A 25,631-nucleotide genomic window follows, 5' to 3' on the forward strand; every position below is an offset into this window, starting at 1 on the left:
GTTCTGGACTTACCTCTCTTCTGACACAAGAGTTTATGAATCAAGTTAATTTAGACATCACAAAGTTGTTCTTTACAGTTTTGTTTTGTCTTTTGGCCCTTTTATAATTAGCAGAGACCTTTGTTTTTCTAGGACTAAGCGTAAACAGCATGAATCATTTTCTACTAGAACCTTCTTATCAATCCCATAAACAAACTCTATCTACAAAACATGTAGTTTGCTTCAGAACCTATTGTTATTCTCTATTATTGTAGCTAAAAGGAAAATTACTGACAGGAAAGCTTGTTCTGTGTAAAGGCCTTTTAGAGCCTACTCGGAGGCCTGCTCTTGCTAAACCGTTGCTGAACTGAACCGTCTGGTATCACCAGGAGAGCTGATCAATGCCACAGTGACAGAAGGGATGTCCCCAAAATCCCCACCTTTCCCCCCAGAGCTGAGGAGAGGAGACACCTCGTCCCCAGTGAGGAATCCCCTCACATCGTGGTAACTGGGCCACCACAGAAACCCTCTGACACCGTTATTTATCCAAGCATTCCAACACGTGGCTTCCAAACCAGCTACGGGGCAATCTATCCTCTGAGAGATCCAGAGGGATCCCCTCCAGCGGTATTCCCAGGGTTGGGCTGCCTCATCTCACCCCCACTGCCCCTTCAGGACTTTGTGCTCCTGCCTAGAGTCTTCTTCCTCGTATAAATGAGCTAAAACATTGACACAGCAGAGTTTTCAATTAAAAAAAAATTCACTCTCTGTCATTACCAGATAGAGTTTCACTCCAGTAAGGCTTTTTATAAAAGATATATTTCAATAACAAGAAAATAAATACTTCTCTTTTCACATGAGATAACTCCCCAGAGACAGAAACAAACCAACCCACCACCCCCCCTAACTAAAATAAGAGCTTGTCCCCCGCAGGTGATCACAGTGTCACTGCAGTAGTGCCCGTTTCACAGCAGCTGCTGGTGGATTATCTCCCACACCATCCTCCTGCGGAAGGAAGGCATGTGCAACTGGAAAGAAAAGAAAAAATCCATTAAATACAAAGTCACAGCAGAAAGAGGCAGAAAATAGACATAAACATTCTTTAACACAAAGTTCCTTTTAAGAACTGTCCCCAGTTGCCGTTTGGGTGTGACGTGGGTTTCACCCCAAGAGGGTGATGTGACAACCCAACAAACCCAGATTCACTCGCCCACACCACAGCTCACAAGCACTTTAATAGAAGATCCCTGCGCTGGAAGATAACCAGTGTCTTCACTGGTCAGAGGGTGAACCCCATTTCCCCAGAAGACACAAACCCCCTGGCTGCAGGATCTCGCCCAAGAGGAACCTCACTGACTCAGCGAGGAAGCAGATACCAGCCGTAAGGATGGAGAACGCAGCCCTGCCCTGCTGAGCCAACCTCCAACCCCGGCCACCGCGCACCCAGACCGCAGAGAGGGGCGAAGCCTCAGCCCCTGCCCCTGCGGAGCTTCCCCGGCTCTGCTGCCTGGGTGAACAAGTCTGGAGCTGTTTATAACCTTCACTCACCTGGTTGAAGGTCAGCGGTTTGTCTTGGGAGAAGTAATCTGCATATTTACACACAAAGACCCCGCAGTCGCTCGCGTTGTACTGCTGAGGGATGTCCTGAGGAAGGCAAAGGAGAGGGAGAATTTTGTCTGTCTCAAAAGCAAAGCAATTTGGAAGGAGCACAATGACCCACCCCACCAAGGCACTAACCAGACCCTCGTCAACCTACTCGCACACCGTGCACACAAGAACAGCCCCAACTAACCACCCCTCATCCCTCCCCTCCGCTTCCTTCACCTGGATGTTACAACCCAAACCCTTGGCAGGCTGATAAGGGGCAGCAGCCTTCCTCCCTGCACGGTGTCTCGAGGTTTGCACCGTGTTGTGTGTCTTAAATCAGGCCTTTAGATACCGCTTTTGATTACGAACTTGTTGAGAAACACCAGCTCAACCCTCTGCTCTGTAACGTGCCAGGATTTGTGCTCCAAACAAGAATAATTATCCCAAATCCAAACCTGATTTTTGAACAACAGCTAAACAGGTGCTTAAATTTCACTTGCGAAATGGGGGCAAAGCCAGATTCACCTTAATGTGGCCGACTAATTAAAAAAAAATAAAGTATTCAGCCAGCAAGGAGAGGCCCTGCGTAAAGATTTCATCCCAGCCTGGGCTCCTGCTCCGCTTGCAGCCTGAAGTGGTACTGTAAGACCACGAGATGCTTATGGCCGTGCTCTAAAGGCTTATTAGAAAGTGTGAAGACCATCGTGACGAGGAATTACAGTTCCCATTTCAATCCCAAGTAGTTGTTATAGAAATTTTCACATAATTAATGTAAAAGTTCTTATGAGTTAGGGAGACAAGGATCAATAGGGGTGAAATAGAATGAAGAACAGAATAATTAATATAAGTCTATCTGAATGAACACAGGTGGGCTTTCACCATCCAGGAATATTGTTCTCAAAGCTCCTTGTGTAATCCTGACCTAGGACTGAACAAATCATCAATCAAAGCTTAATGAGTTGCAGGAGTAGGCCTAGCAGTATTACCTTCTGATGATTTTAGTAAAGGGGATGTATGGTTAACCTTGTCTTTACGTTAAAAGAAATATAGGACACTTAGAAATAAACATTAATAGAAATAAAGTTCTACATAGACTTTAGCTATTTTAGGTTAATACTTAGGAGACGCTGGCAGTGGAAACCAGGCTCTGGTCAACCCGGATCAAGATGGGACGCTGATCCCAGCAAGAACATTAAGGACGGGGTGTCGACTGGAGTTGGAGTGGAACCAGAACATAAAGATCAGCGTATTGATGGAAAAGAATGGACTTGTGTGGACTCCTGACAATGGACTTGTGTGGACTCTTGACGAAGGAAGAAAGAGGAATTGAAATAGTTAGTGGACTATTAACAGAAGCTCGTGAAAAGTTTATGATGTAATTGATTATTAGTTTCTATATAAACCGATAGTGAATTTGAGTCAGGTACCATTCACTGCGGTGGTGGGTCCAACTCTGAGCTGTTTAATAAAACCAGCAAACCTAGTGACCCCGACTCTGCCAATTTTCTTTAACACTATCAAAAGGATGCTGTTACACCTCAGATGGTGAGCTAGCACCAGAAGCCCAGATCACACCGCCATACAGGGCCTGCAGAAATGGATCTGCTCTGACAATTTCTACGTGAGCTACTGAAAAGCAAACCCTTCCACTCAACACACACAGGCTTAAAAAAAAGGCTGTCAGCATTTCTACCCAATGTTCTAATACAAACAGTAAAAGCAGCAGCAAGAGCTTAAAGTCAAGAGGATTCAAACAGATATCATTTCAATATGTCTTAGAATTTTTAAATTAAAAAAATAAAATTGATGGCTTCCTTCAGTCTATCTAGAAACAGTCGTCTCTGCCTTCCAAAGGAATCCGGCAGCTCTTTAGGTAAAAAACTACACACACTAAAGCAGAATGATGAAAAGCTGTTTCTGTGTATTTCTAATGAACATTTCCAGCATCTTTCCACAGAAAGTGACTATGTTTCCACAAAAAAAAAAAAAGTATGAATAAAGGTGTTTGGCATTTTGATGTTCAAGATGTCACACAGAAATGCGGATGGATAAATAAATAAGAAAAAAACAAAGGTCTAATATCAGTGGTTCCATGAAAAGAAGGCAGCTTTATTTTAGCAATGACGACACTATCATGTATTTATTTGTAAAGCAGATTGCTCTAGGGCAGATTCACGCTGTGAACATCGATACAACCATCACACGGCCACAAGAAACACCCAGGACTGACACACGTGCACCACTGCACACACTGGCAGGAAGACACTTCCTAACGCGCCCACTGAGGCCGGCAGGTACCTGCAGAGCTCTCGCCGTTCTGCTCATCTCTCAGGCTCTGCTGGCTGAGGTCTGTTACCAGGCGAACTGCTTGCTGCTTCGCTTCTTCGTCGCCCGACTCCTCCGATTCGACCCGTTTGTCAACTGCAGGAGATACAGAACAGCAGAATGAGGCAGTTTGCAGCAGCGGGGTGGGAGGAAGAAATAGCAAGCAGACAGAATAACCAGGGGTCACATGTACCACTATGCAGTTAGTAGAAATCCTAAGGTAACTAAATGAAAGGTTTAGTCTTAAATAAAAGGCCTCTTACCCCTTGTTTCTACTTTGATTTTGGATGCACTTTTTCCTCCCATCACATCTTCCTAAAACCAACAATCTGGGAAGAAGACTGGAGGAAAAAGGAAATTTCTTAGATCAATGAAGTGCAATTCCAAAGATTATGGAGATGGAATTAGAACTATGACATTTTAAAGGCTTTTGGAAAAATATCAGTATCGCGTACACTAGTACCAATGACCCGGAGGAAGCGAAGGCATCGGAAAAATCACAATCCCTGCAGATAAAAGCAACCGTCTCCCCAGCACAACCTGCGAGATCCCTTCACCATTCACCCAGCCACAACTCCGCTGGCTGCCCTGGCCCTGGGCACCTGAAGCTCCTCGCTCCTCCTCGGCCCCCTTCACTATTTCCTCTGGTTTCACGGGGCGACCGAGGGAAAGCGACGCCGCGCCAGGGCATTTCCTTCTTATTCCCTTTATTTTTTACGTCACGGTCACCTCCACAAACCCGCGTCTGCCACCTCTCCCCGTGGAGCCCCCGGGGAGATGAAGACCCCTGCCCCGGGTGACACACCCCCGCTCCACCCCGGCGCCCCGGCCCGGCGGCCAGCCAAGGCCCCGGCCCCGCCCCGGGCAGTCACCCCGGGGGCGGACACCCGCGGGCTGCCCGGCCGCGGAGGGCTCGCGAGCCCCGCCGCGCGCAGCTGGCAGCCGCCCCGCCGAGCGGCGGTGCCCGAGCGGCGGTGCCCGAGCGGCAGGGCGGGCCGTCCCGACCCGCTGAGCGGCCGCGACCGTGCCGGCCCCCGGCGGGCTCTCACCCTCCATCATCTCCGGCGGCCCCTCTCCGCTCGCCGCCGCCATCTTGCTTCTCCTCCCACCGCCCCCTGCCGCGCACCGCCTCCGCCGTCACCGCGGCCAATCAGAGCCCACGGCCGGCGCCGCACCCAATCACCTCTGCCGGTGGCGCGCCGAGGGGGCGGGGCAGCGCGCTGGCTCCCCGCCAGCTGCGCGCATGCGCCGCGCCCTGCGCCCCGCGGCCTCCTGGGAGCTGGAGTCCCCTGGCGGCAGGGCGGGAAGCGCCGCCGCAGCGGGCGGGGCCCGGCTCCCTCCCCGCCATCGCCCCGGGCCTGAGGCTTCACGAGCCGCTTTCGGCCGCGCCGCTCCGCCTACAAACTCTTCGGAGGATGGCTGTCAGCCCGCGGAGGGGCCTTGCACCCCCGGAGCGGGGAGCCCGAGGCAGGGCGGCCGGGGCTGCCTGGGGCTGGCGGCTCGAAGCGGGGCACCGTGTGTAGCGGCGGCGGCGGCGGAGGAAGGAGAGGCCGGAGGAGCCGCAGCTTCCCTCACGCCGAACCAGTTTTGCCTCCTCCCGCGCCGGCGCCCCATTGGCTCGCCTCCGTGCCGCTCTCCCACTGCCTTCGCTTATTGGGCGACGCGGCTGCCTAGTCCCGCCCTCTCCTTCCTCGCGCGCCCCGGCTGTGTGGGGGCCGCCCTGAGGAGCCGCGGCCGTGACGGTGGGGCCGGGGCCGGGGCCGGGGCCGTGACGGTGGGGCCGGGGGCCGGGGGCCGGGGCTGGGGTCGGGGTCGGGGTCCCGGTCGGGGCCGGGGCGGGCCCAGCCGGCCCCTCGCTCCGGCGGGCTAGGGCTGCAGCCCCGGGAGGGTGGGCGGTGCGTGCGGTACCCCGGGTAGGAGGGAGGGAGGGAGGGAGGCTGTGCCACACTTGCTGACTCAAAACTGGGATTTACTCCCTTAAATTACCCAAACTTTTGCTTTTCAAACGAGTAGGGATGGGAAGAGAGTGCCGGCTGGGTGCTTGGTAGGCCTTACAGAAATCTAGTGGAGGCGTCCTGTCGATTCCAGGTATCCTGTGCTGCTTGGTCAGGATGATAGTCCATACAGTCACCGTGTTGTTAACAACACAGACCAACCGTTGGTCAGGACACACAGGAATGAACCGCAGTCTTGCCCGTGCTTCGCGTTAGAAGACATGGATACCTGCCAGCATCCCAAGCACTAGTGCCTGACTGTAAGGCTGACTGAATTTCTTACCTTTCTGTTACAGATGGTGGCTCCCTAGGTGTGGCGTGGCAACCAGGGCGTGATCATGGCAGCCGAGGCTTATAGCCCCTCGGAAGGGGGCCTTCTGCCTTCATCAGCAGGCTCAGGCCTTGCTCACTGGAACGATGCTGAGAAGCTGAGTAGATCCTACCCCTGGGCCAGCAAGAGCAGGAAAAGTCCGCTCTCTGGACTCTGCCGGATTAGAACATCGCTGCCTGGTGAGTGCAGGGTTTGGAGATTGAGTTCACATGTTGTTGGTGACGGTGATGTGTTTCAGAACTTCCTCCTCCCCTCCCCAAACCTAGAGGCGACAGCAATAAGTAGCTGCCCGAAAGCGCTTGTTCAATAAGCATCTGAGCCATGGATCACTGCAGGCTGGGAGAGTTTACAGGGGACACGTTGCTGGATGGGTGCTCTGCACTTGTACTTATCCCCAGGCAACCCTTCTTGGCTGCTGTTGGACCACTCTGCCACCTTGTGTTATTATCTGAAACACGAAAAATTTCCAAATGAGGAGAGAGATGTTGTTATACTGGATTCTGTTAGGAGGGGAAGAACTTTGCAGTTTACAATGCATCGAGATACAGGTCTCCCTGTTTTATCATGGTGAGCATATTCATAGTGTGCGTGGTGCATAAATGCAGAGATGTCCTCGTGATGAGTTGTTCATAACGCTTCTTCCAGCCTTCAAAGCTGCTTGCTTTTGTGGGAGTGGAGCAATGGTATTTGGCTGCTGATGCCATCTCCCGGGGAAATATTTTTTACAGGCAGAACTTTTGAAAATTTTAGTGCGATCGTTTGGCATTGTGTGACACAAAACATTGGTGTGGGCACAGGTATTTCAGTGGCATGTCTTGTGAACAGTGAATTAACTGGCTTCTGACTAATGCAGTACTTCATAAGGACCTGAATGCTTACTGTAATTATATTTAACAACAGTTTCAATTTTAACTTGAGAGATTTCAAAACCTTTTAAACTCTGTTAAGTGAAAAATAAAAGCTGGCTGGTCTGGTTGAATCTTATGAATGTTGGCAATTTTTGTCTAGCCTATGGGCTGAGTTTGATTGTTCCAGTGGCTGTGATTCAAAAAGATATGTTTATTAGAATTGTTTCTGCTTTCTTTAGTTTTATTGACTTTATTTTCTTGGAATTTCTTAAAAAAATCTAGAATCATATATTTTGGGGTTACCTGTCAGTTGCTTCAGCTGACAACTAGTCTTTTTTTATTCGTTCCTCTGACACTCCTGTAGCAGGCTGGTATGGCTCCATCGCTGATCTTTATCTTCTCACAGGGGAGAAATGGAGCTCTTACTGTTTGTCTTCACTGGCAGCTCGTAACATTTGTACCAGCAAAACTGGTAACTCGTGGGCTCAGTGGGATTCTGCCTCTCTCTCCGCTTCCATTGGAAGTTCTGCTTCTTGCTCCTTTTTGCACTCCCTCGCTGTGGAGGAAGCCAGCCCACGGCTCCCTGCTGCTGCACGCAATCCCACCAAGGCCATCTTCACCGTGGATGTCAACACAACGGAGGTATTTGCAGTAGTAACTGCTAAACTAAGCTGTAGGTTGTATGACATCAGACAGGCTGTTATTCTTACATGTATCTGCAGGCAATCAGAGCGTCATTTTATAGCCTGCTCAAGCTCCGTAGTCTTTAGAAGACTGACAACATGTTTATTTCTGTTGCAGGTTGTAGTTAGCAAAATAAACAAGACAACAGCAGAAGTGCGGAGGTCTTGAGTCTTTTTTTAAACAGAAAAAGAGAATAAAGCAGAATGCAGCTGTGAAGTGGCATGAGGGAAGAAAGGGAAAGCAGAATGTGCTTCAAGTCTTCTGTCTGTTAAGTGCCAACCCTGGTTTGGGTTTGTGGTGGCACGAGGTCTCCTTATCTGCCCCAGTAAATATGCCTTTTGCATTGGGAGGGAGAGAATTTCTGTTTCTGCCCTGACAGTAAACATTAATATAAAATTGAGTACTGAAAACGTTAAAGATGTGTGCCATTTTCAGCTTGAACTGACAGTTCAGGCTTGCCCATCCTAAAGGCATTTAATCCTGACTTGGTCTGTTACACAGGCTTACGTATGCCAACGACTGGTGTGATTACTGCATGCCTTCAGGTGTGGATAAAATTTTGCGGTCTGCCCAGGCTTTGCTTGCAAGTACAACTTTGTAGTTTTGCCTCCGTGGATGTAATTATTTAAACTACACAAGAGGCTGGAGTGGGCAGGCAGCTGAAAGCAAGCAGGAAACCTCTAAGGAAAGCAAAGCCTCGAGCCTTCTTAACCAAGATGACGCGTAAGCAGGGGATGTCCTAGAATAAGAAGCTTTAGTGAACTGTTTTTGAAGATTTCTGAATTTAAAAGAACCATTTCCACCAAGAGGAAGGGATATTATAAGACCTTAAAGCAACAGCCTGAGGAGGCAATCACCTACTAACAAAACTTACAGCTTTTATTCTGTGTTTTGTTTTTTTTTTTCCACTTTTCTAGATCCTAGTGGCTAATGACAAAGCCTGCAAGCTGCTTGGGTGCAGCAGTTGGGAACTCATTGGTCAAAAGCTATCCCGCTTGATATCCAAATCCAGTCAGGAGGTATGGGAAGCAGAGGGGGAGGACTACATAGAAACTGATGAACGTTCACCGGTGGTTTCAGGAACTGTGGTACGTGAAATGTTCAAGCAGATATTCCCCACCATATACAGTGTTCTTGTAGGCTTTGCTTTGGGGTTTTGGTGGGATTTTTTCGATGTTTTCAATATTTCCATATATTTAACGTTGTGGGCATTTGGCAATTATGTCATTTGTAGGACTGGTTGCTTTAAAAGTTTGCAGATGTGGGAATTCAAAGGGCAAACGATGGTTTGGGAGGCGCCCGTGAGAGCCTTGCAGCTGGCAACATGTGTAGTCGTGATGACTTGACCAAATCCAAACTTGAAGGACATTAATTTAAAAAAAAACCAAACAACAGTATAATTGCTTAACATGGAAAAACCTATTCTGGGCAAGTTCCTGATTGCTTTTTTAAAATATTTTAAAATTATCTTAAATTATATTGTGCATATTATAAAGTTACAAGTCAGTCAAATACTGTGAAATGTCTGTGCCAAAACACCCTAGTTAGTGCAAAAGAGTGGAATTGATATTTTGCCTATAGTAGGGCTGTTTATAAGAGAACTGCATGAGAAATATCTCAAAATTACTTTCTTTTGCTGCTCTTGTGAGCTGTCACTAGAAAATATTTGAAAAATGAGCTCATATTCTTCCTGGTGTGTTATTTCTGTACTGAAATTGTCAGCATCTCAGAGCATGATCTTCCTGAATCCTCAATTGGATAGGGGGGAAAAAAAAACACTGAAGTTTGATTCGGTGAAATCCAGAATTATAATTAAATGCCTGATAAAGGCACTAATTCTAAGCTACAGCCAAGTACTTTATAGGAGTCATTGTGTAATTCATAAACCCATTCCGTCAAGATCACGTAAAAATGGTAAAAGGCTTGATATGAACACTGCAGGTTATAAGATAAATAAACATTTTCTGATTTGAGAAGAATCTCCTCCCATAAGAAATTAAACTGCTGTTTTTGCAGCTGAAAGTAAGAACTATGTTACTAATGTGGAGTATTCATTAGCACCGTGGGACATCCCTTAAATAAGGCATCTCTGGAAAGCACTTCTCAGTGAAGTCTTAGATTGGCACGTTTATTGTGCTGAAGGAAATGCCTTTAGTCTTCCTGAGACTGGGAGAGAAGGTACAAAAGCAACAATGACATTTTGTGTATGATCAGTGAATTATTTGCAAACCTTTTCATCTCGATATTAAACCTGTGTTTCTTCCAATAAAAAAACTAGTAGGTAGTCAAGAAACAATGATGGGGAGATATCTTGGCTCAATATCTTATTCTCGTTTGAAATTCTTGCTAAGTAACCACAGTCTTAGTAAATTATGTCTCCATCTCTGAATCCTGTGGAAAGGTGGATGTTATAGGCCCTCTGAAAGAGAAGATCCCTGTCTCGGTGTGGCTGAGGCGAATAAGAAGCAAGGACAACCAGCGTTGTGTGGTTGTGCTGGAACCAGTGGAAAGACTTTCAGCTTCTGTTTCCTTCAGGGTTGATGTGAGTGTTTTCCTAATGACCAAATGAGACTGCAGTTTGTGAGAGCTGATGTGCAAAGGAAAGGTGTCTCAAAGCCATTTTCCTCTTTGTGAACATCAAGCATATACATAGCACTGCCCGACACCGGCATGGCCCGTGCAGGACCTGTGCGTGTTTGACCCCTGCAGCTCACCTTGACATATTCAACAAGTCACGTTGAAATACAGTCTGTCCCCCTGGGACATCTTAGACTTGGACAGTGGTGGTTTGGCAGGGGGTTGGTTATTCATGGCAGGGGTGTCCTTGTGAAGGGAGCAGCTTGTTCTGTGAGGAGCGTTGGACTCCTCTGCTTCTCCCCTATGGCAAAGGGCAGGCTCTCTGCCTGGTGATGGCGGAGAAGTATTGCATTACGCTGTGTCTCCTTTTACTGAGTTAGTTGCAGAATGAAACTTCCTGCCATTCGCTTAGCTACTTGTTAAAGGATTGAATAGACTGTGGCTAAAATGCTACAATTAAAATAGTCCTGTAAATTTTCTTCCCAAGGGAGAGATTACATCGTGTGACCTCCTTTTTGCCCATCTCCATGGCTACCCAACATTGGAAGAAATAGTTGGGCTTCACATAAAGGACCTGATTCCTTCTGTGCAGATCCCTCCTCTAGACAAAAAAATCCCAAAGGTATAGTATAAGCACCAACCACGTTCTTCCGTACCCTTCCCGTTTGGAACATAGGTGCACCCTGTTTTCCCTCCTTGTGTAAAAGAAGAAAGCCCTTTCAGGTAGAAGTGCAAGTCCCCTGAAAAAGGGTATGCTGCTTATTTATGGAGCTGCTGTCTGAATATTTCCTAACTAGGAACGAGACCAACCCCTCACCTCTAACTGTGGAATCTGTCCTGGTGAAAGACACTTTTCTCCAATCCTGGCTTTTTAAGAAGCTGTCTCTGTCAGCTCCTTAAAATTCCTTTGCATTCTTTAGCTGGAGTCAGTCATGACTCCTCAGTCATGTCTGTCTGAGGAGTGAAAGTCTAAAGAATATCCAGGTCTTGCAAATGCCATGAAAATGGGCAGCTAGATAATTGAAAGAGGCCTTATTAATGCCTCATTTGCTCCAAAGCTGCAGCATGGACTTTCCTGGGCTTCATCATCAGGATATTCATACAGGAGTTCAACGCTGGATTCCAAATCCTTGAAAAACCAGACTTGGGCCATTTTGATATTCACAGGATTGGTTTGTTTTTCTTTTCTTGCTCCATTTTCCCGAGAAATGTTCCTGTGTAATGTTATATGAATATTGAAATAAACCCAAAACATTTGGTTAGTTAGAGGTTTTCTGTGTGTTTTTTTTTTCTTTAATTTAGAACCTCAGGATCCAGCGAGCTGTAGGCCAGTCCAGAGAGGGTAACATGTTTCCTCTCAGTTTAAAGCTGCAAGTAAGCCTTCTGGAGGAGGACCAAGCAGCGGTGCAGAAAGATGGTGTTCCGCAGACAGAAGAAGGTGGCTCTTTCACAGGCTGTCATTACTCTGCTACAGTCGTGGTTTTCTCTACCATCAGTGGTCTTATTACTGTCCAGTCAGATGGAACCATCTGTGGCATCAAGGATAGTTTTGCTTTAATGCTTTTTGGCTATGAGAAGAAAGAACTGTTGGGAAAGGTAAGGTAGGAGTTTGAATCCTTCCCCAAAAGGCTGCTATGTCTGGCAGCGTAGCCATTGGAACTGTAAAGTCGTCTTTTACGCTCATTTCTGTCTGTCACAAACCTCTGTGTTCCAGGTGTTTGGCAAGGGAGTTGTAGGATGAGACGCAAATTCCCTTCCTGTAGTTGCCAAGTCTTGCAGCGCTGAGGAGCTAGTATGGCTTTCAAGTAGCCCAAAGCAAGCTGTGCACTTCTGTGTTCTCCATCAGTCCTATGGGTCACTTTTGCCTGGCTGTCCATAAGAATCAGGATTGTTAGCATTTGCTCCCAACCTGTGAGAGTCAGCTTAGCTTTATACAGTTTCCTTCTGTGTTTTAGAACATTACCTTCCTGATCCCTGGTTTCTATAACAACATGGAGAGAAGCAGTGACTGTTCTTTGCCGTTACCTCCTCTTGACGACTCCACAGGGACAGAAGGTGAGCGCATCTTTGGAGATGTTACTGCCTGCCATACAAGTGGCTCTGGCTGCTGGAACAAAGGTAAAATGAATAGAGACGAGAGATTTGCCTATGGACATGGGAACTTGCTTTCTAAAAGCAAGGTACCTCCATGCAGTTTTTAAATTGGTTTTCCACTATAATCTAAGGTGAACAGAATTGTTCACCTAAGGTTGTGCTTCTCTCTTTGTTGCTACGAAGATGAAACTGAATATCCAAGCTGGAAATTACACTGTTAATAGAGAATGCTTTGTACTTAACAAGCACTTCCCTTTCCCTCCCTCCCCTGTTAGGATCTCTGAGTATTTTAAGATGTGTAAAATACAGCTTTTGTGACAGTATTGCAGCAGAGCTGTAGATACTTAGGACAAGAGAGATGTTGAGGTGTTGGAGCGAGTCCAGAGGAGGGCGACCAAGCTGGGGAAGGGTCTGGAGGGTCTGACCTACGAGGAACGGCTGAGGGAGCTGGGGGTGTTTAGCCTGGAGAAGAGGAGGCTCAGAGGTGACCTTAGTGCAGTCTACAACTACCTGAAGGGAGGTTGTAGTGCAGTGGGAGTCGGCCTCTTCTCCCAGGCAACCAGCGATAGGACAAGAGGACACAGCCTCAAGCTTGCCCAGGGGAGGTTCAGGTTGGACATTAGGAAGCATTTCTTCTCAGCAAGGGTCATTAGCCATTGGAAGGGGCTGCCCAGGGAGGTGGTGGAGTCACCATCTCTGGAGGGGTTTAAGAAAAGCCTGGACATGGCACTTAGTGCCCTGGTCTAGTTGCCATGGTGGTGTCAGGGCAACGGTTGGACTCGATGAGCCCAGAGGTCTCCTCCAACCTGGTTGATTCTGTGATTCTGTGACTAATCTTTTAAGGGAAGATTCTAATATTCTTCTGAATTGGCTCATGTTCTGGCTAATGTTCAATGTTATGCTGCTGTGGTGTTTCAGCTAGGAGGCACCACATATTCCTCTGATGCAGTTTGCTGCATTTACAAAGAATTTATCAAAATTGTATTTCTCTGAACGCAACAGGAATAAACAGAAGCAAAGAATCCTCGTGTCTCCAAATCTGTCTTTCCAGCTATCTCTGCCCAAAACAGAACACAAGCAAGTGCATGCTTTCATCCATGTCACAAGAGACCTTTTATGCTGGTTTTGTCTCCTTCATTTTGGTTTTTCTTCCTGTTTTCTTTTACTCTTTTCTTTGCTTAGAAGCGCACATCTGCATTGAAACCACGCACACTACTGGAACAAAGAAGAGTTAGTAGACAGTGTGCAATTTCTTAAGTCATTCTTTCATGAAGATGCCTCTAATCTAGGAGTAATGCATGTGATGACTGCATGTGATGGCTTCTCAGGCCAAAGTAGAGTGGAGCGCTCATATTTGGACCACTGTGCCTTAACCAGGTCTTTTATACTCAATTCCTTAGGGACAAGACAGACAAAAGGCAGTTCCAAGATTGTTTTTAATCACTGTAGTCTCTGAAGCCTAAACATAAAAGGTTAAGTTGTTACGGTTTTGTTTCCTGTTTGGTACAGGCAGCAGCTTCTTGGCTGCATCTTTAGGAAGCCTGCTGTCCAGAGAGGAAGAGCAGAAATTGGAAAGAAGACACAAACATGGCAAATTAATACATGATGAGACTAAACAAAAGAATGGGATCAGTTTCTGTTCTACTCCCTCACCTCCTGAAGTGGCATCCACACCCTCTAATAGGTAGGCATTTCATGGACTGCATATTCACTTTGAAAAATGAAGAGCTGTGGTGGCAATCACCAGCAAAAACTGTTTCCTCACCTCTCTGATGCCTGTGGGAAGGTGTAACAAGAGCTTTCTGCACTTTGCTCTCTTTAGAATCTGAGTGCTATTTGCAAAACAGGTTGAGTTTTGCCTGCCTTAGATTTTTGTTTAGATCCATACAACCTAAACTGTAAAGTTACAGGAGTTCCATCTCTAAAGGGGACCAAATGCTTCACCCAGGCTAGGGAAGGTAATCAGGCTCTATCTTTGCTAGATGAGAAACAGTGGATGTTTATCTCCTTCCATGGTACCCACCAGCTGGTGTTGCACTGAAGCCAGGTTACCTGGGATGAATTCTGCATATTACTCCTTCCAGTGCTTGGTGTAACTGTCAGGCCATCCATTAAAACAAGGTACTGTGTTACTAGAGCCCAGCCATTTTTATTGTACCTTTCTAGGTCTTCTTCCTGTTACAGGGTTAGAAATTCTGCACAAGTACCTATATGATGCACATGGTTTACCTTAAGTCAAATTTTAAGCCTTCCCCATTAACAATTCTAACCCTCAGAAAAGATTTACTGCCCTTTTTACTATAGAGGTTATTACAGCACAGTTCTTGCTGCTTTTTGAAGAGACTGATAATCCCATTGTTTCCTTGTGCTCTCCTGGGTTTGTGTCTCTCGTATCATACTTGGATTGTAAGTGCTGTGCTGCATGGGTTGTTTTTCTACTCTACATTTTTACTCTCCTGCCATGTGCATTGGCTTTTTGTTGTGGGAAATGATCTAGGATATATATTTAGAAATTAAGCTAGAGAAGGAAGGAATCCGTAGGGAAAGTGCTGTTGAAGTGTGCCTGCTCTTTGGTCAAGGTGGAGTTTGTTAGGATGGATGCCTGTGCCAACAGCTCTCTGCCTTTTCTTTTAAACTTAAAACAATTGGTGCAGGTTTTAAAAAGTGAATGTAGTAACAGACGTGAGGGTAGTATATGGTATGACAGTTTTCTCGTTCTTTTGTCATCATGACATCACTAATAACTTTGAATCCTTCCAGTGAAGACAGCATTGCTATCGATGGGCTGTCGGCCTGCCATAGAGAGTCTTGCCCTGAAACCTGCCTTGACAGAATCAGAGCAGTGGAACAGTGCAGAACAGCAGGATCAAATAATTCTCAAAAGATGCTCTCTGCAAGGCTCCCTCCCACATCATGTGGTTCAGAACAGTTGGATTTAGGTCAGAACATGAAGATTCCAATAAGAAGCAGTGACAGTGCAGTATCTGGTGCATCTGAGACTCAAAATGCCAGTGAGACTGGTATCTGGCTTAATCAATTACAAGTTCATCATCAAGACCTCAAGGAAGTAAACTGTCAGCAGATCTGTAGGTTACCATATGAAATCCTGAAGCATCAGCACTCCACCAATGCCTGGGGACAAGCTGCTTCAGTAAATGCTGCCTGGTCACCTGTTTGTTCTAGGCTAGCAGACGATCTAGATACTGCATCCTACGGCTCGATTAAGCAGCCTTCTGATTTTACTTGTAACTCACCTGGAACACCAACAGTAGATGAGCCATGGTCTGGGACACCACTGGATTGCAGGCAAGGCTTTCAAAGCCGCATGGTTACAGGACAGTCGGCAAAAACAAACTTGATGTGTGATGCAAAACATTCCAGTCTGGAGCACGCTGTTGGAAACTGCCTGCTGCATGATGCTTCATCCTTCTTTGCAAACAGAAGAAATACTATCCATGATGTTTGCTCAGGGAACAAAATGGGGTGCAGTGCTTCTGCACCAGGAGTTGCCACAACCTCTGAAGATGTTAAAGAACCAGACGCTGAGCTGAACTGTATTTGCTCTGGTCTTGAGGTACTGCGTATGAATATTGGTGTGAAGGGGAACTCGGACAATTGTTTAGGTGTTACTGCAGCTCTTGGAGGAGCATCCTCCTCTAATGCAGTGGACTTGGTTGTCGGCAATGTGCTAACTCAGAAAAACGGTGCCTTTTCAACCGGGCAAGAAAAGCAGCTGTTGAACGGTGTTGCCATAAAAGATGGTTCTGGGTGGCCGGCCTCTCGAAGGCATTTAGAAAACTTGGAAGAATCCTCCAAAGCATTTCCTGAGAAGCCTGAAACTCTTGCAGAGACTGTGGGGAACAACGTCGACAGAAACCCACTGAAAACCAAAGGTAGTCTTGAAGAAGACTGTCAGTTGCATGAGCAGCAAAATATGGAGATAAAAGTAACGTCGACGCCGGTGGAACAAGCAGGAAGGCTGAATCCAGCAGCTCCTTTGGCCTTGGAGATTCTGGAAGGCAGCTACACTGGGAATTGCTGTCACAGAGATGGTTCACAATTAAGTAAGTTAAACCTATTTCTCCCCTTCCCACAACTCTCATTGGGATACTCTTTTTCACCCCCATTTTTGCAGAAGGCAGACAGTTCTGGTTAGAAGCCCACAGTGGAAGGGAAGGAAGAAGCTCTAGTATCTAGAAGAAAAAGTGGTATTTAAGTTTACTCAGAGGGATTTGGAAAAAGCAGGTGGTATAAAATACAAAATTACTAAGAAATTAATCCAGACTGAATAGTCAGAAATATTCTTAAAACACAATTAAAAGATTTGAACCTGACAACTTTTTCTGCACAGGAAATATAAACTCCATTGTAAAACTTGTAATGGAATGTGCTTCGATCACTCCTTCAGCTGGATTCAGTGGCTTGTTGTATAAAATCCCCATTTTTAAGTAATTTAGAATAACTGTGTGAAATTAATAATCACAACTGGACACTGACAAAAATTTCTGCTGAGGAGTGGGAACTGTGGAAGTAGCTGCCAAGTATGTCTAGAATAGCTGTGCTTTTGTCAGCCCCTCTGATGATTCCTTACTGAGTAGGTGTTCCCCAAATTAATAATGGAGGAATTCACTTGAAGAGCTCAGAATTTTGTCCGTGGTCTCGTTCAACACTAAAGTTTCATTCTGCCATTTTAACTTCCTCGCCTCTTTCCACAGGTATACTCTTTGAAGTGAAACGTGTTGAACTACAGGACCCTGCCATACTTTTCTGTGTCTGGGTGGTGAAGGACCTTCTACAGAGCCAGAAAGAAGCTGTAGCAAAGACTCAGCTTTTGCTGTCCAGTCTAGCAAGCTCTGCCCAGTCTATGGCAGATCTTTCTACACATAGTCTCGGCGAAGTAAGAAATTCTACCATTGTATAATATTGAGCATTTCTCTTCTCGTTTGATTGTTAAGCTGAAGCTAAAGGCAAAAAGTTTTTCAAATTAAAATAGTGCCGCGAGGTGGTGGGTGGATATTGCTCTTTCGTTGTTTCCGTATTTTTATGTCAAAAGAAATGTTTCTTTGCTGTGAAAAGGACAAATTGCTCTTTTGTAACATTTCTGGTAGTGTGTGTTTGGCTCAGTGTGGTTACCTTTCCAGTCTGAACAATGAGAGCACCTAATTTTAAATCACAGAATCACAGAATCAACCAGGTTGGAAGAGACCTCAGGGATCATCGAGTCCAACCGTTGCCCTGACACCACCATGTCAACTAGACCAGGGCACTAAGTGCCATGGCCAGTCTTTTCTTAAACCCCTCCAGAGATGGTGACTCCACCACCTCCCTGGGCTGCCCCTTCCAATGGCTAATGACCCTTGCTGAGAAGAAATGCTTCCTAATGTCCAACCTGAACCTCCCCTGGCCAAGCTTGAGGCTGTGTCCTCTTGTCCTATCGCTGGTTGCCTGGGAGAAGAGGCCGACTCCCACTTCACTACAACCTCCCTTCAGGTAGTTGTAGACTGCACTAAGGTCACCTCTGAGCCTCCTCTTCTCTGGGCTAAACACCCCCAGCTCCCTCAGCCGTTCCTCGTAGGTCAGACCCTCCAGACCCTTCACAGCTTGGTCGCCCTCCTCTGCACTCGCTCCAGCACCTCAACATCTCTCTTGAAGTGCGGGGCCCAGAACTGGACGCAGGATTCAAGGTGCGGCCTCACCAGTGCCCAGTACAGAGGGACGATCACTTCCCCAGACCGGCTGGCTACACTATTGCTGATAGAGGCCAGGATGCCATTGGCCTTCTTGGCCAATTCGTTCTTAGGCTGGTTTAAGTACATCTATCATAGAGGTTTGCACCAGTGTGATGAGATTAATTCTTAAATCAATGTAATCACACTGGCACCAATGACGACGTTATTAAAAAAGGAAATACTAGGCTGAAAACTTGCATTGACTGACTTGTGTCAACAAAAGAACCCTGCGGTTTTTGGCTGCCTCCCGAGACGCCGCCCTCAGGATGGGGTACAGAAAGCTAACCCCGTGGGGCTGAGCAGGAGGTACCTGTCAGTGCCATGAAACCCCAGCACGGAACGTCTCAGGCCTGCTGCTTAGCTAGTAGTGGGATGTAAAACTGACAGCACTTTGACCAAGGCTGTAGAGGAAAATATTTTTGATCGATTGAAATAGGTAATGGTGATCTTCTAGATCCCCTGAGTAAATGTATGCATGCCCTAGATCTTTATGTAGCTGGATTTTGTGATGACCTTAACGGAGAAGTACATACATATTTAGACAGCACACGTGTAACATGTATAGTGGTGATAGTTCCAAACTACAGGAGCCTCTGAGGAGCTGCTGTTTATTGAAACATACTGCAGATTAGACATGTAGCTTCCCTCCCCTGCCTTTCCTTTAATCGGTGAGCTGGGAGATAAGTAGATATTTGAGTGAAAAGCCGGGCTATTGGCAAAACTTGCTATTTGGAATATTTTTTATGAGACCTTTGAGAGCTGAGTAATCAGGTGGCTCTTGTTTTCCTTTTAGAAAATCATCTTCCATGTACCTGCACGTGTATGTTGCAATATAAGCAGTTCTGATCATTTCATGTATAACTCTAAATTTCACTATTCAAAACAAATGCCCCCATGAGATCTGTTGTGTTTCCTCTCCGTGTGTCATGAAGATGTTCTGTTATCATGCATTTTAGACACCATCTTTGGTGGAGAAACCTAATAATGGCTGAGACAAACAACCCCAAGCCCTATCCTCAGAGCAAGAAAACCTGTTGCATTTAGTTTCTGGTGCAGTGTTGCAGGCCTTGGGAGGAAGGCATGGGATGTTTCTTTACTAGGAATTTTACTGGGGTGTTAAAATATAAGAGGGTATGCCTTGAACTTGTTTCCTCTTCGTGTCTGCTGTCTTACCAGAAAGTTGAGCTGTTGACTTGTCTTGTATGGTGATGGTTACATCACCCTACAGTTCTTGCTATCGAAACCAAAGATCACTCCTTTTAGCTATTCTTGCAGATGTGTACTTTCTTTTCAGTATTTACTTCATTTTATAAACACAATTCTGTGGCTTGCTCATTTTTTTTCTTGCTGTTTTGTTTTTATCTGTACCTAGGCCATCAGATCAACTTCACTTTTTGAGAATTCCCGAAGAGCTGAACAGCTTGAAGGATTAAGGGCATGCGAGGGAGAATATGCAAAACATTACAACACACTCAGTCATATTGGCAAAGGATCTTTTGGCTTTGTCTGGACTGCCAGGGGCAAGACAGATCACCAGGAGGTTAAATATTTTTTTTTTAGATCTCATTGCAATAATTATTTAGGATGAAAATGGAAAGGTTAGAGTGTTCGTATGCTGTCAACACTGTCAAGACTACACTACTAAAAGCTGCTATTTGGTAGTTTGGGGTTTTCCTTTTAAACAGAAATCTGAAATCACTAACCTCAGTGACAGGACAGCAAAACATTAGCACTGATGTAGTGTATGAATGTTACCGAAGGCAACAGGCACAGACTGAGACTGACCACGGAGCTAATTTAACCTGTAGAAAGAAGCGTCCATTCAGCTTAACAGAATTACAGGGTTTAGTCTTCCGTTACTAAAGAGAATAACCAACTTCAAAGTCTTTATGGTGCCATGACTCAAGAATGTAGAGTGGACGTGTTGAGGTTATGGGACCCTCCTTTTTATCAGCAGAATTGTTCTGGGTGTTGAGGGGCAAGCTGTGGTGTTTCTCCGCGTGGATGTTAAGTGCTCATCTCCCTCCGTTGTACCCCTGTGCCAGAAGTCACCACTGCTGCAACTGGGTTGATAAGAGAGCTGGCCTGTCACAGCCTTTGGAATTCAGAGCATCAGTAAAAAGGACATAAACATCTTCCATTTCTGCGCATCATTTGGCTTCTAGGACTAAATTAGTTTAAGTATCTTTAAAGATCCTATAAGCAGTGCACACTGGGTTATTTCTGTCCTGCTAGTAATATGATTCACTAACGTTTTTCCTGGAAACTAACTGACCAAACACTTAAAGCCCTGCTTTTGCAGGTGCTGATTATGCTGTTGTCTGTGTAGGTTGTTGTAAAGTTCATCTGGAAGGAGAGGGTGCTTGAGGACTGCTGGGTAGATGATCCTGATCTGGGGAGAGTTACTCAAGAAATCGCAATCCTGTTGAAGCTGCAGCACCCCAGTATCATTAAGGTACAGTCACCTCAGAGCGAGTGCAGTTTGAACAGCACCAGATGCTTCCTGTGAATACTTGGTGTCTCGTGTTCCTCTTCAGGAGTGAGGAAGTGTCCTGTATTAAATCTACCTTTTGAGGAAAGAAAGGAACCTACCTATCCTGCTTTGTTTTGGAGGGTGTGTTACAGCAGACTATTGCTTGCTTCGACACTTTTACCCCAAACAATTGATGTAAACATAGATCTGAAGAAAAAAACTCTGTATGTTATTTTGAGATGACAGGGTGCATACCTTGGAAGTGTGATGTCACTAGTTCAGCAAATAATCTGGATACGTATCTTGATTCCTGTTCTTTGTTTGGAGGTTGCTGTTTTTTTGTGGATGTTTTTTTTTTTGCCCAGAAAGAGAATTCCTCTTGGTTTTAATTCTGCTCTCAGTTTTAATTATGCTCTCTTCTCAAGAAACGTTTGTGCTCAGTGGAATGAGACTTCAAAGATTATAATATATGTTGATTAAATCTCCAAGAGGAGAGCAGCGTTTGCTTATAAAAAAAAAGGCATTTTGAGGATGAAGCACACGATTAAAAAAGTCTGTTATTTATAGGTGCTGGATGTATTTGAAAATGAACACTTCTTCCAGCTGGTGATGGAGAAGCATGGATCTGGTCTGGATCTCTTTACATTCATTGATAATCAGCCCAACTTGGATGAGCCATTAGCGAGCTATATATTCAGACAGGTGAGAGCTGGGAACGTACAGTTGCTACACGCAGGTAAGATTTGGCTAATATAAGAACCAGGACCCTATTTCACTCAAAAGAATTACTGGCTAATCAGCAGGCGTGCTGAATCGGGGTCCTGCTCAACACCTGCAGAAATATTTTTAAGGTTTACTTAGAAACCTGTAACAAAAACTTCTCCAAGACCTTACGTCATATGGGGATTTCCTGCAACAGCAGTCCCCAGGTGATCCCCCCTCGGTGTGTTGGAGTAAATTCCTTGCTCTAAGGTATGCAAGGCTTGCTTTGCACGTGGTAACCCACCGCTGTGTCCACGCTCCCCTCACCTGGGGATGCACCTTCTCTGTGTGTGCTGGGCAGTGTGCGTTCACAAATCGCAGTCTACGGTCCCTGGAGCCTTGTGACACATAAGCCCTTTTCCTAACCCACCCTTGAGTTTGTAGGGGTGCTTTGTTACTTCAGACCTGCACGGTATTTCTCTGCAAAGGGAGCTTTGTATTATAAATAACAACTTTTCTCCTTCAGCCATCTGCTTTCCATGTTGTGGTAGGGATCATGATGGCCTCCAAGGTGACAGAACTCTGCTGCTATTCTTAATTATGGCACTATAGCATGAATCGTGCCGAAAGAAGAACGGAATTTAGGAGTGACTATATTATTTATGCCAAATTTCACTCTTAAACGCTTTGTCATCCTGCAGCATCGGAGGCACGCAGTAATATCCTTCTGGAGAAATCAAAGGACCCACCAAATGAAGCTGGGATAAAAACAGAGTAACTGTAACAGTAAGCTCTGATGCTTCTAACCGAAAAAACAAGCACATCGTGACTATAGCGTGCCATCTTTCTGCAAAGTTGTGAGAGGAAAGCAAGCGGAGGCTTTTTTAACTCTCTCTCCCAAGAGCATTGTTAACACCCACTGCAGCAATGCTGACAGGCGTGCCTGAGTTTGTTTCCAGTTACCAAAATTAGGATCTCTGTCTTGTTTATACAGCGTCAAAACAAGCCTAAATGTGCCTGTCGGCGCTCTGTGATGCCACGTAGACTATCCAGGAGGACAACTCTGTGTAGTAACACCTAGTTCTTTCCTCCTCTTTCAGCTTGTATCAGCTGTTGGGTATCTCCACTGTAGAAACATCCTCCACAGAGATATCAAGGATGAAAACATTGTCATTGCTGAAGATTTCACCATTAAATTAGTGGACTTTGGTTCAGCTGCCTACTTGGAACCCGGCAAATTGTTTTATACCTTCTGTGGGACAATTGAATACTGCTCACCAGAAGTGCTGTCTGGCAAACCGTATGTCACCCTCTGGAAAGTAATTTTTGTGTCCATCACACCAAAAAAATGTGCGTGCAGGGCTGGGATAGAGAAGCCAAGCTGCTCTGCCGTTGGTACTCTGCTAGAGTATGTACCCACGAGATTTAGGGCACTGTGGTGACAGAAATTATTGGTGAAGGCTGGAATACGTCCGAAGTTGTTTCTGACTAAGTCAGACAGGCTTTCTTCTTCTGGTCAGATGTTTTGCAAAGCCTTGTGCTAACGTCTGTCCTACTGCAGAGCTGAGCTCAAGAACAAGCCGATGATTTTAATTTCCAGCCTGGTAGAAGAGTCTGGATGAGTCACGGTGTGACTTGAATGCGTTGTTTTTCCTTCGTCTCTCATAATACGTACATCAGCTTACTAACCCTCTCCTCCTACCTGCGTATGAACACACTGACGTGTCTCTACTAAAAACTGCTCTTCTGGAGAGGTGGTGTAAGCCAGTATTGCTGTACAGCTCTGCCCCTTACCATGTCTGGGGTTTGTACTTCCCCCACTCTCATCTCGTCTGTTCCCGTCTTCCCTGCTTGCTTCCCTGTAGGAATTTTTGCAGTTTGATCACTGTTCATCTCCCCATTGATTTTTCTGCTCCTCTGGACTCAAGGGTTCTTCCCTTGCAGCTTGCCTTGCTGCTAGCTGGCTGCTCAAATCTTAGCTCTTTGCCCTGTTCGCTCCTTCTCCGAGTGCCCTCTACCTGGAGAAGAACAACACAGACTGCTCAAAACCACGAGAACCTTATTAGAATTCTCACAAACTTCCTCTGTTAAAGTAAAAGTTGGAGATACAGGCTATCAGCTGCCTTTTTTCTTTTTATTGTCTTTTGCACACAACTCTGTGTTTGCAGTCTGAGCTTAGGCAAGTTTATCTCTGTGTAGGTACCACGGCCCTGAGCTGGAGATGTGGTCACTTGGTGTCACCCTTTACACCCTAGTATTTGGAGAGAATCCCTTCTGTGAGCTGGAGGAGGCCATGGCAGCTGTCCTGAATCCTCCTCGGCCTGTGTCAAAAAGTGAGTTTTTCCTATTTGCTTTCCTAAAGGAGCAGATCTCTTGGGAAAGGATGAGCATTATTTATTCTCCAGAAATAAAGGGGAAGACTGGAAAAATGCTTCCAAATTTGCTCTGCGATGATTTTAAAAGCTGCTCACTTGAAGCAGAGTTATCCGAGGTGTCCTTTTCAGGTGAGTTCTGCAGTTCTTCATGCCCATGATGAATACAGCTCTCCGCTGTAGGTGTTACCAGTTTCAAATTCCAGGCCTCTCATTTATTAGATAACTCCACCTATCAGCTTGTCAAGCTTCAGTGAGGTTTATACCTGAGAAAACCAGAATAAATAATGCCTGACGGGTAGGTTCACTCTAGTAGAGAACTTCAAGGTCAATAATGGCACTCGTGTAACTAACCCAAGTTTTGTCTCACTTGAACTACTCCCAGTCCATGCTGTGTCACTTTTGGGATGGATGATAATGTGTTCATTTATAATTTCTGAATGAATTGTATGGCTTGACCTCACAGGAAAAATACATTGGCCTCGTTTTTCTGTTGGAGGAATAGAAAACTTAATTGCATGTCAGGCTAAAGAAATCCTCGTCCACCCGTTCTCTGGGGTCCTTAGGAGCACTGTGGTTATAAGGCTCCAGGGCACTGCAACTGCCTGGTAAATTCTGGAAGGTTTCCCTGAACCCTGAGTGCACCTTTAATCGCAGATCAAACACAGGATGACTGCAGGACGAGACTGGGCTTGGAAACAGTGAGCCAGGGTTGCCTCTGTGGCATTTGCTTCTACTTCTGTCCTCCTCGGTGTCATAACTCTGTGCTCGGTTCTGTTTTCACAACCTGGTTATCTCCGATCATTCTCAGAGGGATTCTCAGAGAGCACACGTGACTAAGGCTGTGGTAGAACAGTACTGCACAAGGGATTAACAGGGAGGATTTGTAATTAAAATTTGCATTCTTTGAATATAAGCCATATCTTGCATTCCCAGCATGCCTAAAATACAGCCTGAGCCCTTCCTCTTACTGCTGTCTCTCCCCAGGTCTCATGGACCTCATGGCTGGGCTTTTGCATCCCGTTCCAGAGCAGCGCACGACTCTGGCGATGTTGGTTGAGGATTGTTGGCTGAAGCAGCCTGTGAACCTGGGTGATTATACCTGGGAAGAGGTATACATCTCTGCTGAGACAGGTGAGACATGATGCTGGGGGCTTTCTCCTCCACCCGGGGCCTGCCAAGCACACAGGAATGATTTCTAAGAGAAGACTGAGCTGTGATACCTCCCAGCAGACATCACCCGTTGACCGGTGGGACCTGTGGTTCACCCCTCACTGTTTTGTCTTTCTCCCTAGAAAGCAGCAGATTCAGAAGCGGTTCTGAAGAGGGCGACAGGCTCCCAGCTCCTCGCACGGAGAGCGAGCCGTGCTTGAATGCTCCAGACGGCGAGTGTGCAGATCCCCGCCGGGAAGAAACAGCGGCTGTGGAGTGCCCGGGCTGGGGTCTGGGGCGTCGCTGCTGCCCCTCTCCGCAGCCTCAGCCCCTCGCCGTGGAGCCATAGCTCCCTGACCGCAGGACAAATACTGTCACTTAAGAACCAACAGGAATTAATTGTAAGTGCTTCTCTCGTGGAAAGATTGCTACTCCTTCTCTCTTGTAGAAAGAGGGGGTGGTCAGCACCGAGGGGGAAAGCAGGGCAGCTGTGAGCTGTTCTGCCAGGGAACGATTCCCCTAGAAAAGCTTCTGGCTAAGAAGTTCTTACACAGGATGTGTTTTAAAGCTGTGAGGCAAAGATTTTAATTCCCAGTTTAAATTGTTCATAACTCAGAATATATTGTTAGGGGTTGTTTTTACTTTTTCTATGTAGTTTCACTCTTTCTGAACAGTGCCTGAGTCAACACCTTCATGGTGGTTGCCTGCCCCTGCCTGGTCGCAGTTTGTGTGCACAAAGAGGCCTCAAAACCAGACACAGAAGCGCATGGCAGGGGGAGGTTCC

At 46.1% G+C, this 25,631-nt stretch overlaps 2 protein-coding genes across 4 annotated transcripts; one reads left to right on the forward strand and one right to left on the reverse strand.

Annotated features, from left to right (window-relative positions):
• Positions 1 to 752: 752 nt before the first annotated feature.
• LOC137675189 (sentrin-specific protease 2-like) lies at positions 753 to 5,013 on the reverse strand. Of its 3 annotated transcripts, XM_068421175.1 has the most exons (6): positions 4,941 to 5,013; positions 4,155 to 4,232; positions 3,865 to 3,987; positions 2,818 to 2,869; positions 1,528 to 1,624; positions 753 to 1,007 (listed from the first exon to the last, which is right to left on the reverse strand). In XM_068421175.1, exons 2-6 carry the CDS (start codon positions 4,195 to 4,197, stop codon positions 945 to 947), a joined length of 378 nt encoding a protein of 125 aa, XP_068277276.1. In that variant the 5' UTR covers positions 4,198 to 4,232; positions 4,941 to 5,013; the 3' UTR covers positions 753 to 944. The 3 variants fall into 3 exon arrangements, 2 of the variants coding, with proteins under 2 accessions (XP_068277276.1, XP_068277277.1); XR_011049902.1 differs by lacking the exon at positions 2,818 to 2,869 and having other exon boundaries at positions 1,528 to 1,623; XM_068421176.1 differs by lacking the exon at positions 4,155 to 4,232 and having other exon boundaries at positions 4,941 to 5,006.
• A 1,178-nt stretch (positions 5,014 to 6,191) lies between these two features.
• PASK (PAS domain containing serine/threonine kinase) lies at positions 6,192 to 25,247 on the forward strand. Its single transcript, XM_068421112.1, has 17 exons — positions 6,192 to 6,395; positions 7,471 to 7,706; positions 8,666 to 8,836; positions 10,150 to 10,290; positions 10,813 to 10,947; positions 11,628 to 11,921; positions 12,281 to 12,380; positions 13,929 to 14,103; positions 15,603 to 16,483; positions 17,135 to 17,316; positions 19,521 to 19,688; positions 20,478 to 20,603; positions 21,189 to 21,323; positions 22,424 to 22,623; positions 23,523 to 23,656; positions 24,683 to 24,829; positions 24,991 to 25,247. Exons 1-17 carry the CDS (start codon positions 6,224 to 6,226, stop codon positions 25,194 to 25,196), a joined length of 3,603 nt encoding a protein of 1,200 aa, XP_068277213.1. The 5' UTR covers positions 6,192 to 6,223; the 3' UTR covers positions 25,197 to 25,247.
• The last annotated feature ends 384 nt before the right edge of the window (positions 25,248 to 25,631 follow it).

This window comes from Nyctibius grandis, chromosome 32 (assembly GCF_013368605.1).
Source record: "Nyctibius grandis isolate bNycGra1 chromosome 32, bNycGra1.pri, whole genome shotgun sequence".
Taxonomy (NCBI): domain Eukaryota; kingdom Metazoa; phylum Chordata; class Aves; order Nyctibiiformes; family Nyctibiidae; genus Nyctibius; species Nyctibius grandis.

What these genes read in the sequence shown, in the direction of transcription:
- LOC137675189 (XM_068421175.1), bottom strand. Translation starts at nt 4,197, where the DNA reads ATGGGAGGAAAAAGTGCATCCAAAATCAAAGTAGAAACAAGGG. An exon ending in AATCAAAGTAGAAACAAGGG is followed by an intron (nt 3,988 to 4,154) that starts GTAAGAGGCCTT and finishes TATCTCCTGCAG; the next exon opens with TTGACAAACGGGTCGAATCG. An exon ending in AACCGCTGACCTTCAACCAG is followed by an intron (nt 1,008 to 1,527) that starts GTGAGTGAAGGT and finishes TTTTCTTTCCAG; the next exon opens with TTGCACATGCCTTCCTTCCG.
- PASK (XM_068421112.1), top strand. Translation starts at nt 6,224, where the DNA reads ATGGCAGCCGAGGCTTATAGCCCCTCGGAAGGGGGCCTTCTGCCTTCA. An exon ending in GATTAGAACATCGCTGCCTG is followed by an intron (nt 6,396 to 7,470) that starts GTGAGTGCAGGG and finishes ATCTTCTCACAG; the next exon opens with GGGAGAAATGGAGCTCTTAC. An exon ending in GCAAGACAGATCACCAGGAG is followed by an intron (nt 19,689 to 20,477) that starts GTTAAATATTTT and finishes TTGTCTGTGTAG; the next exon opens with GTTGTTGTAAAGTTCATCTG.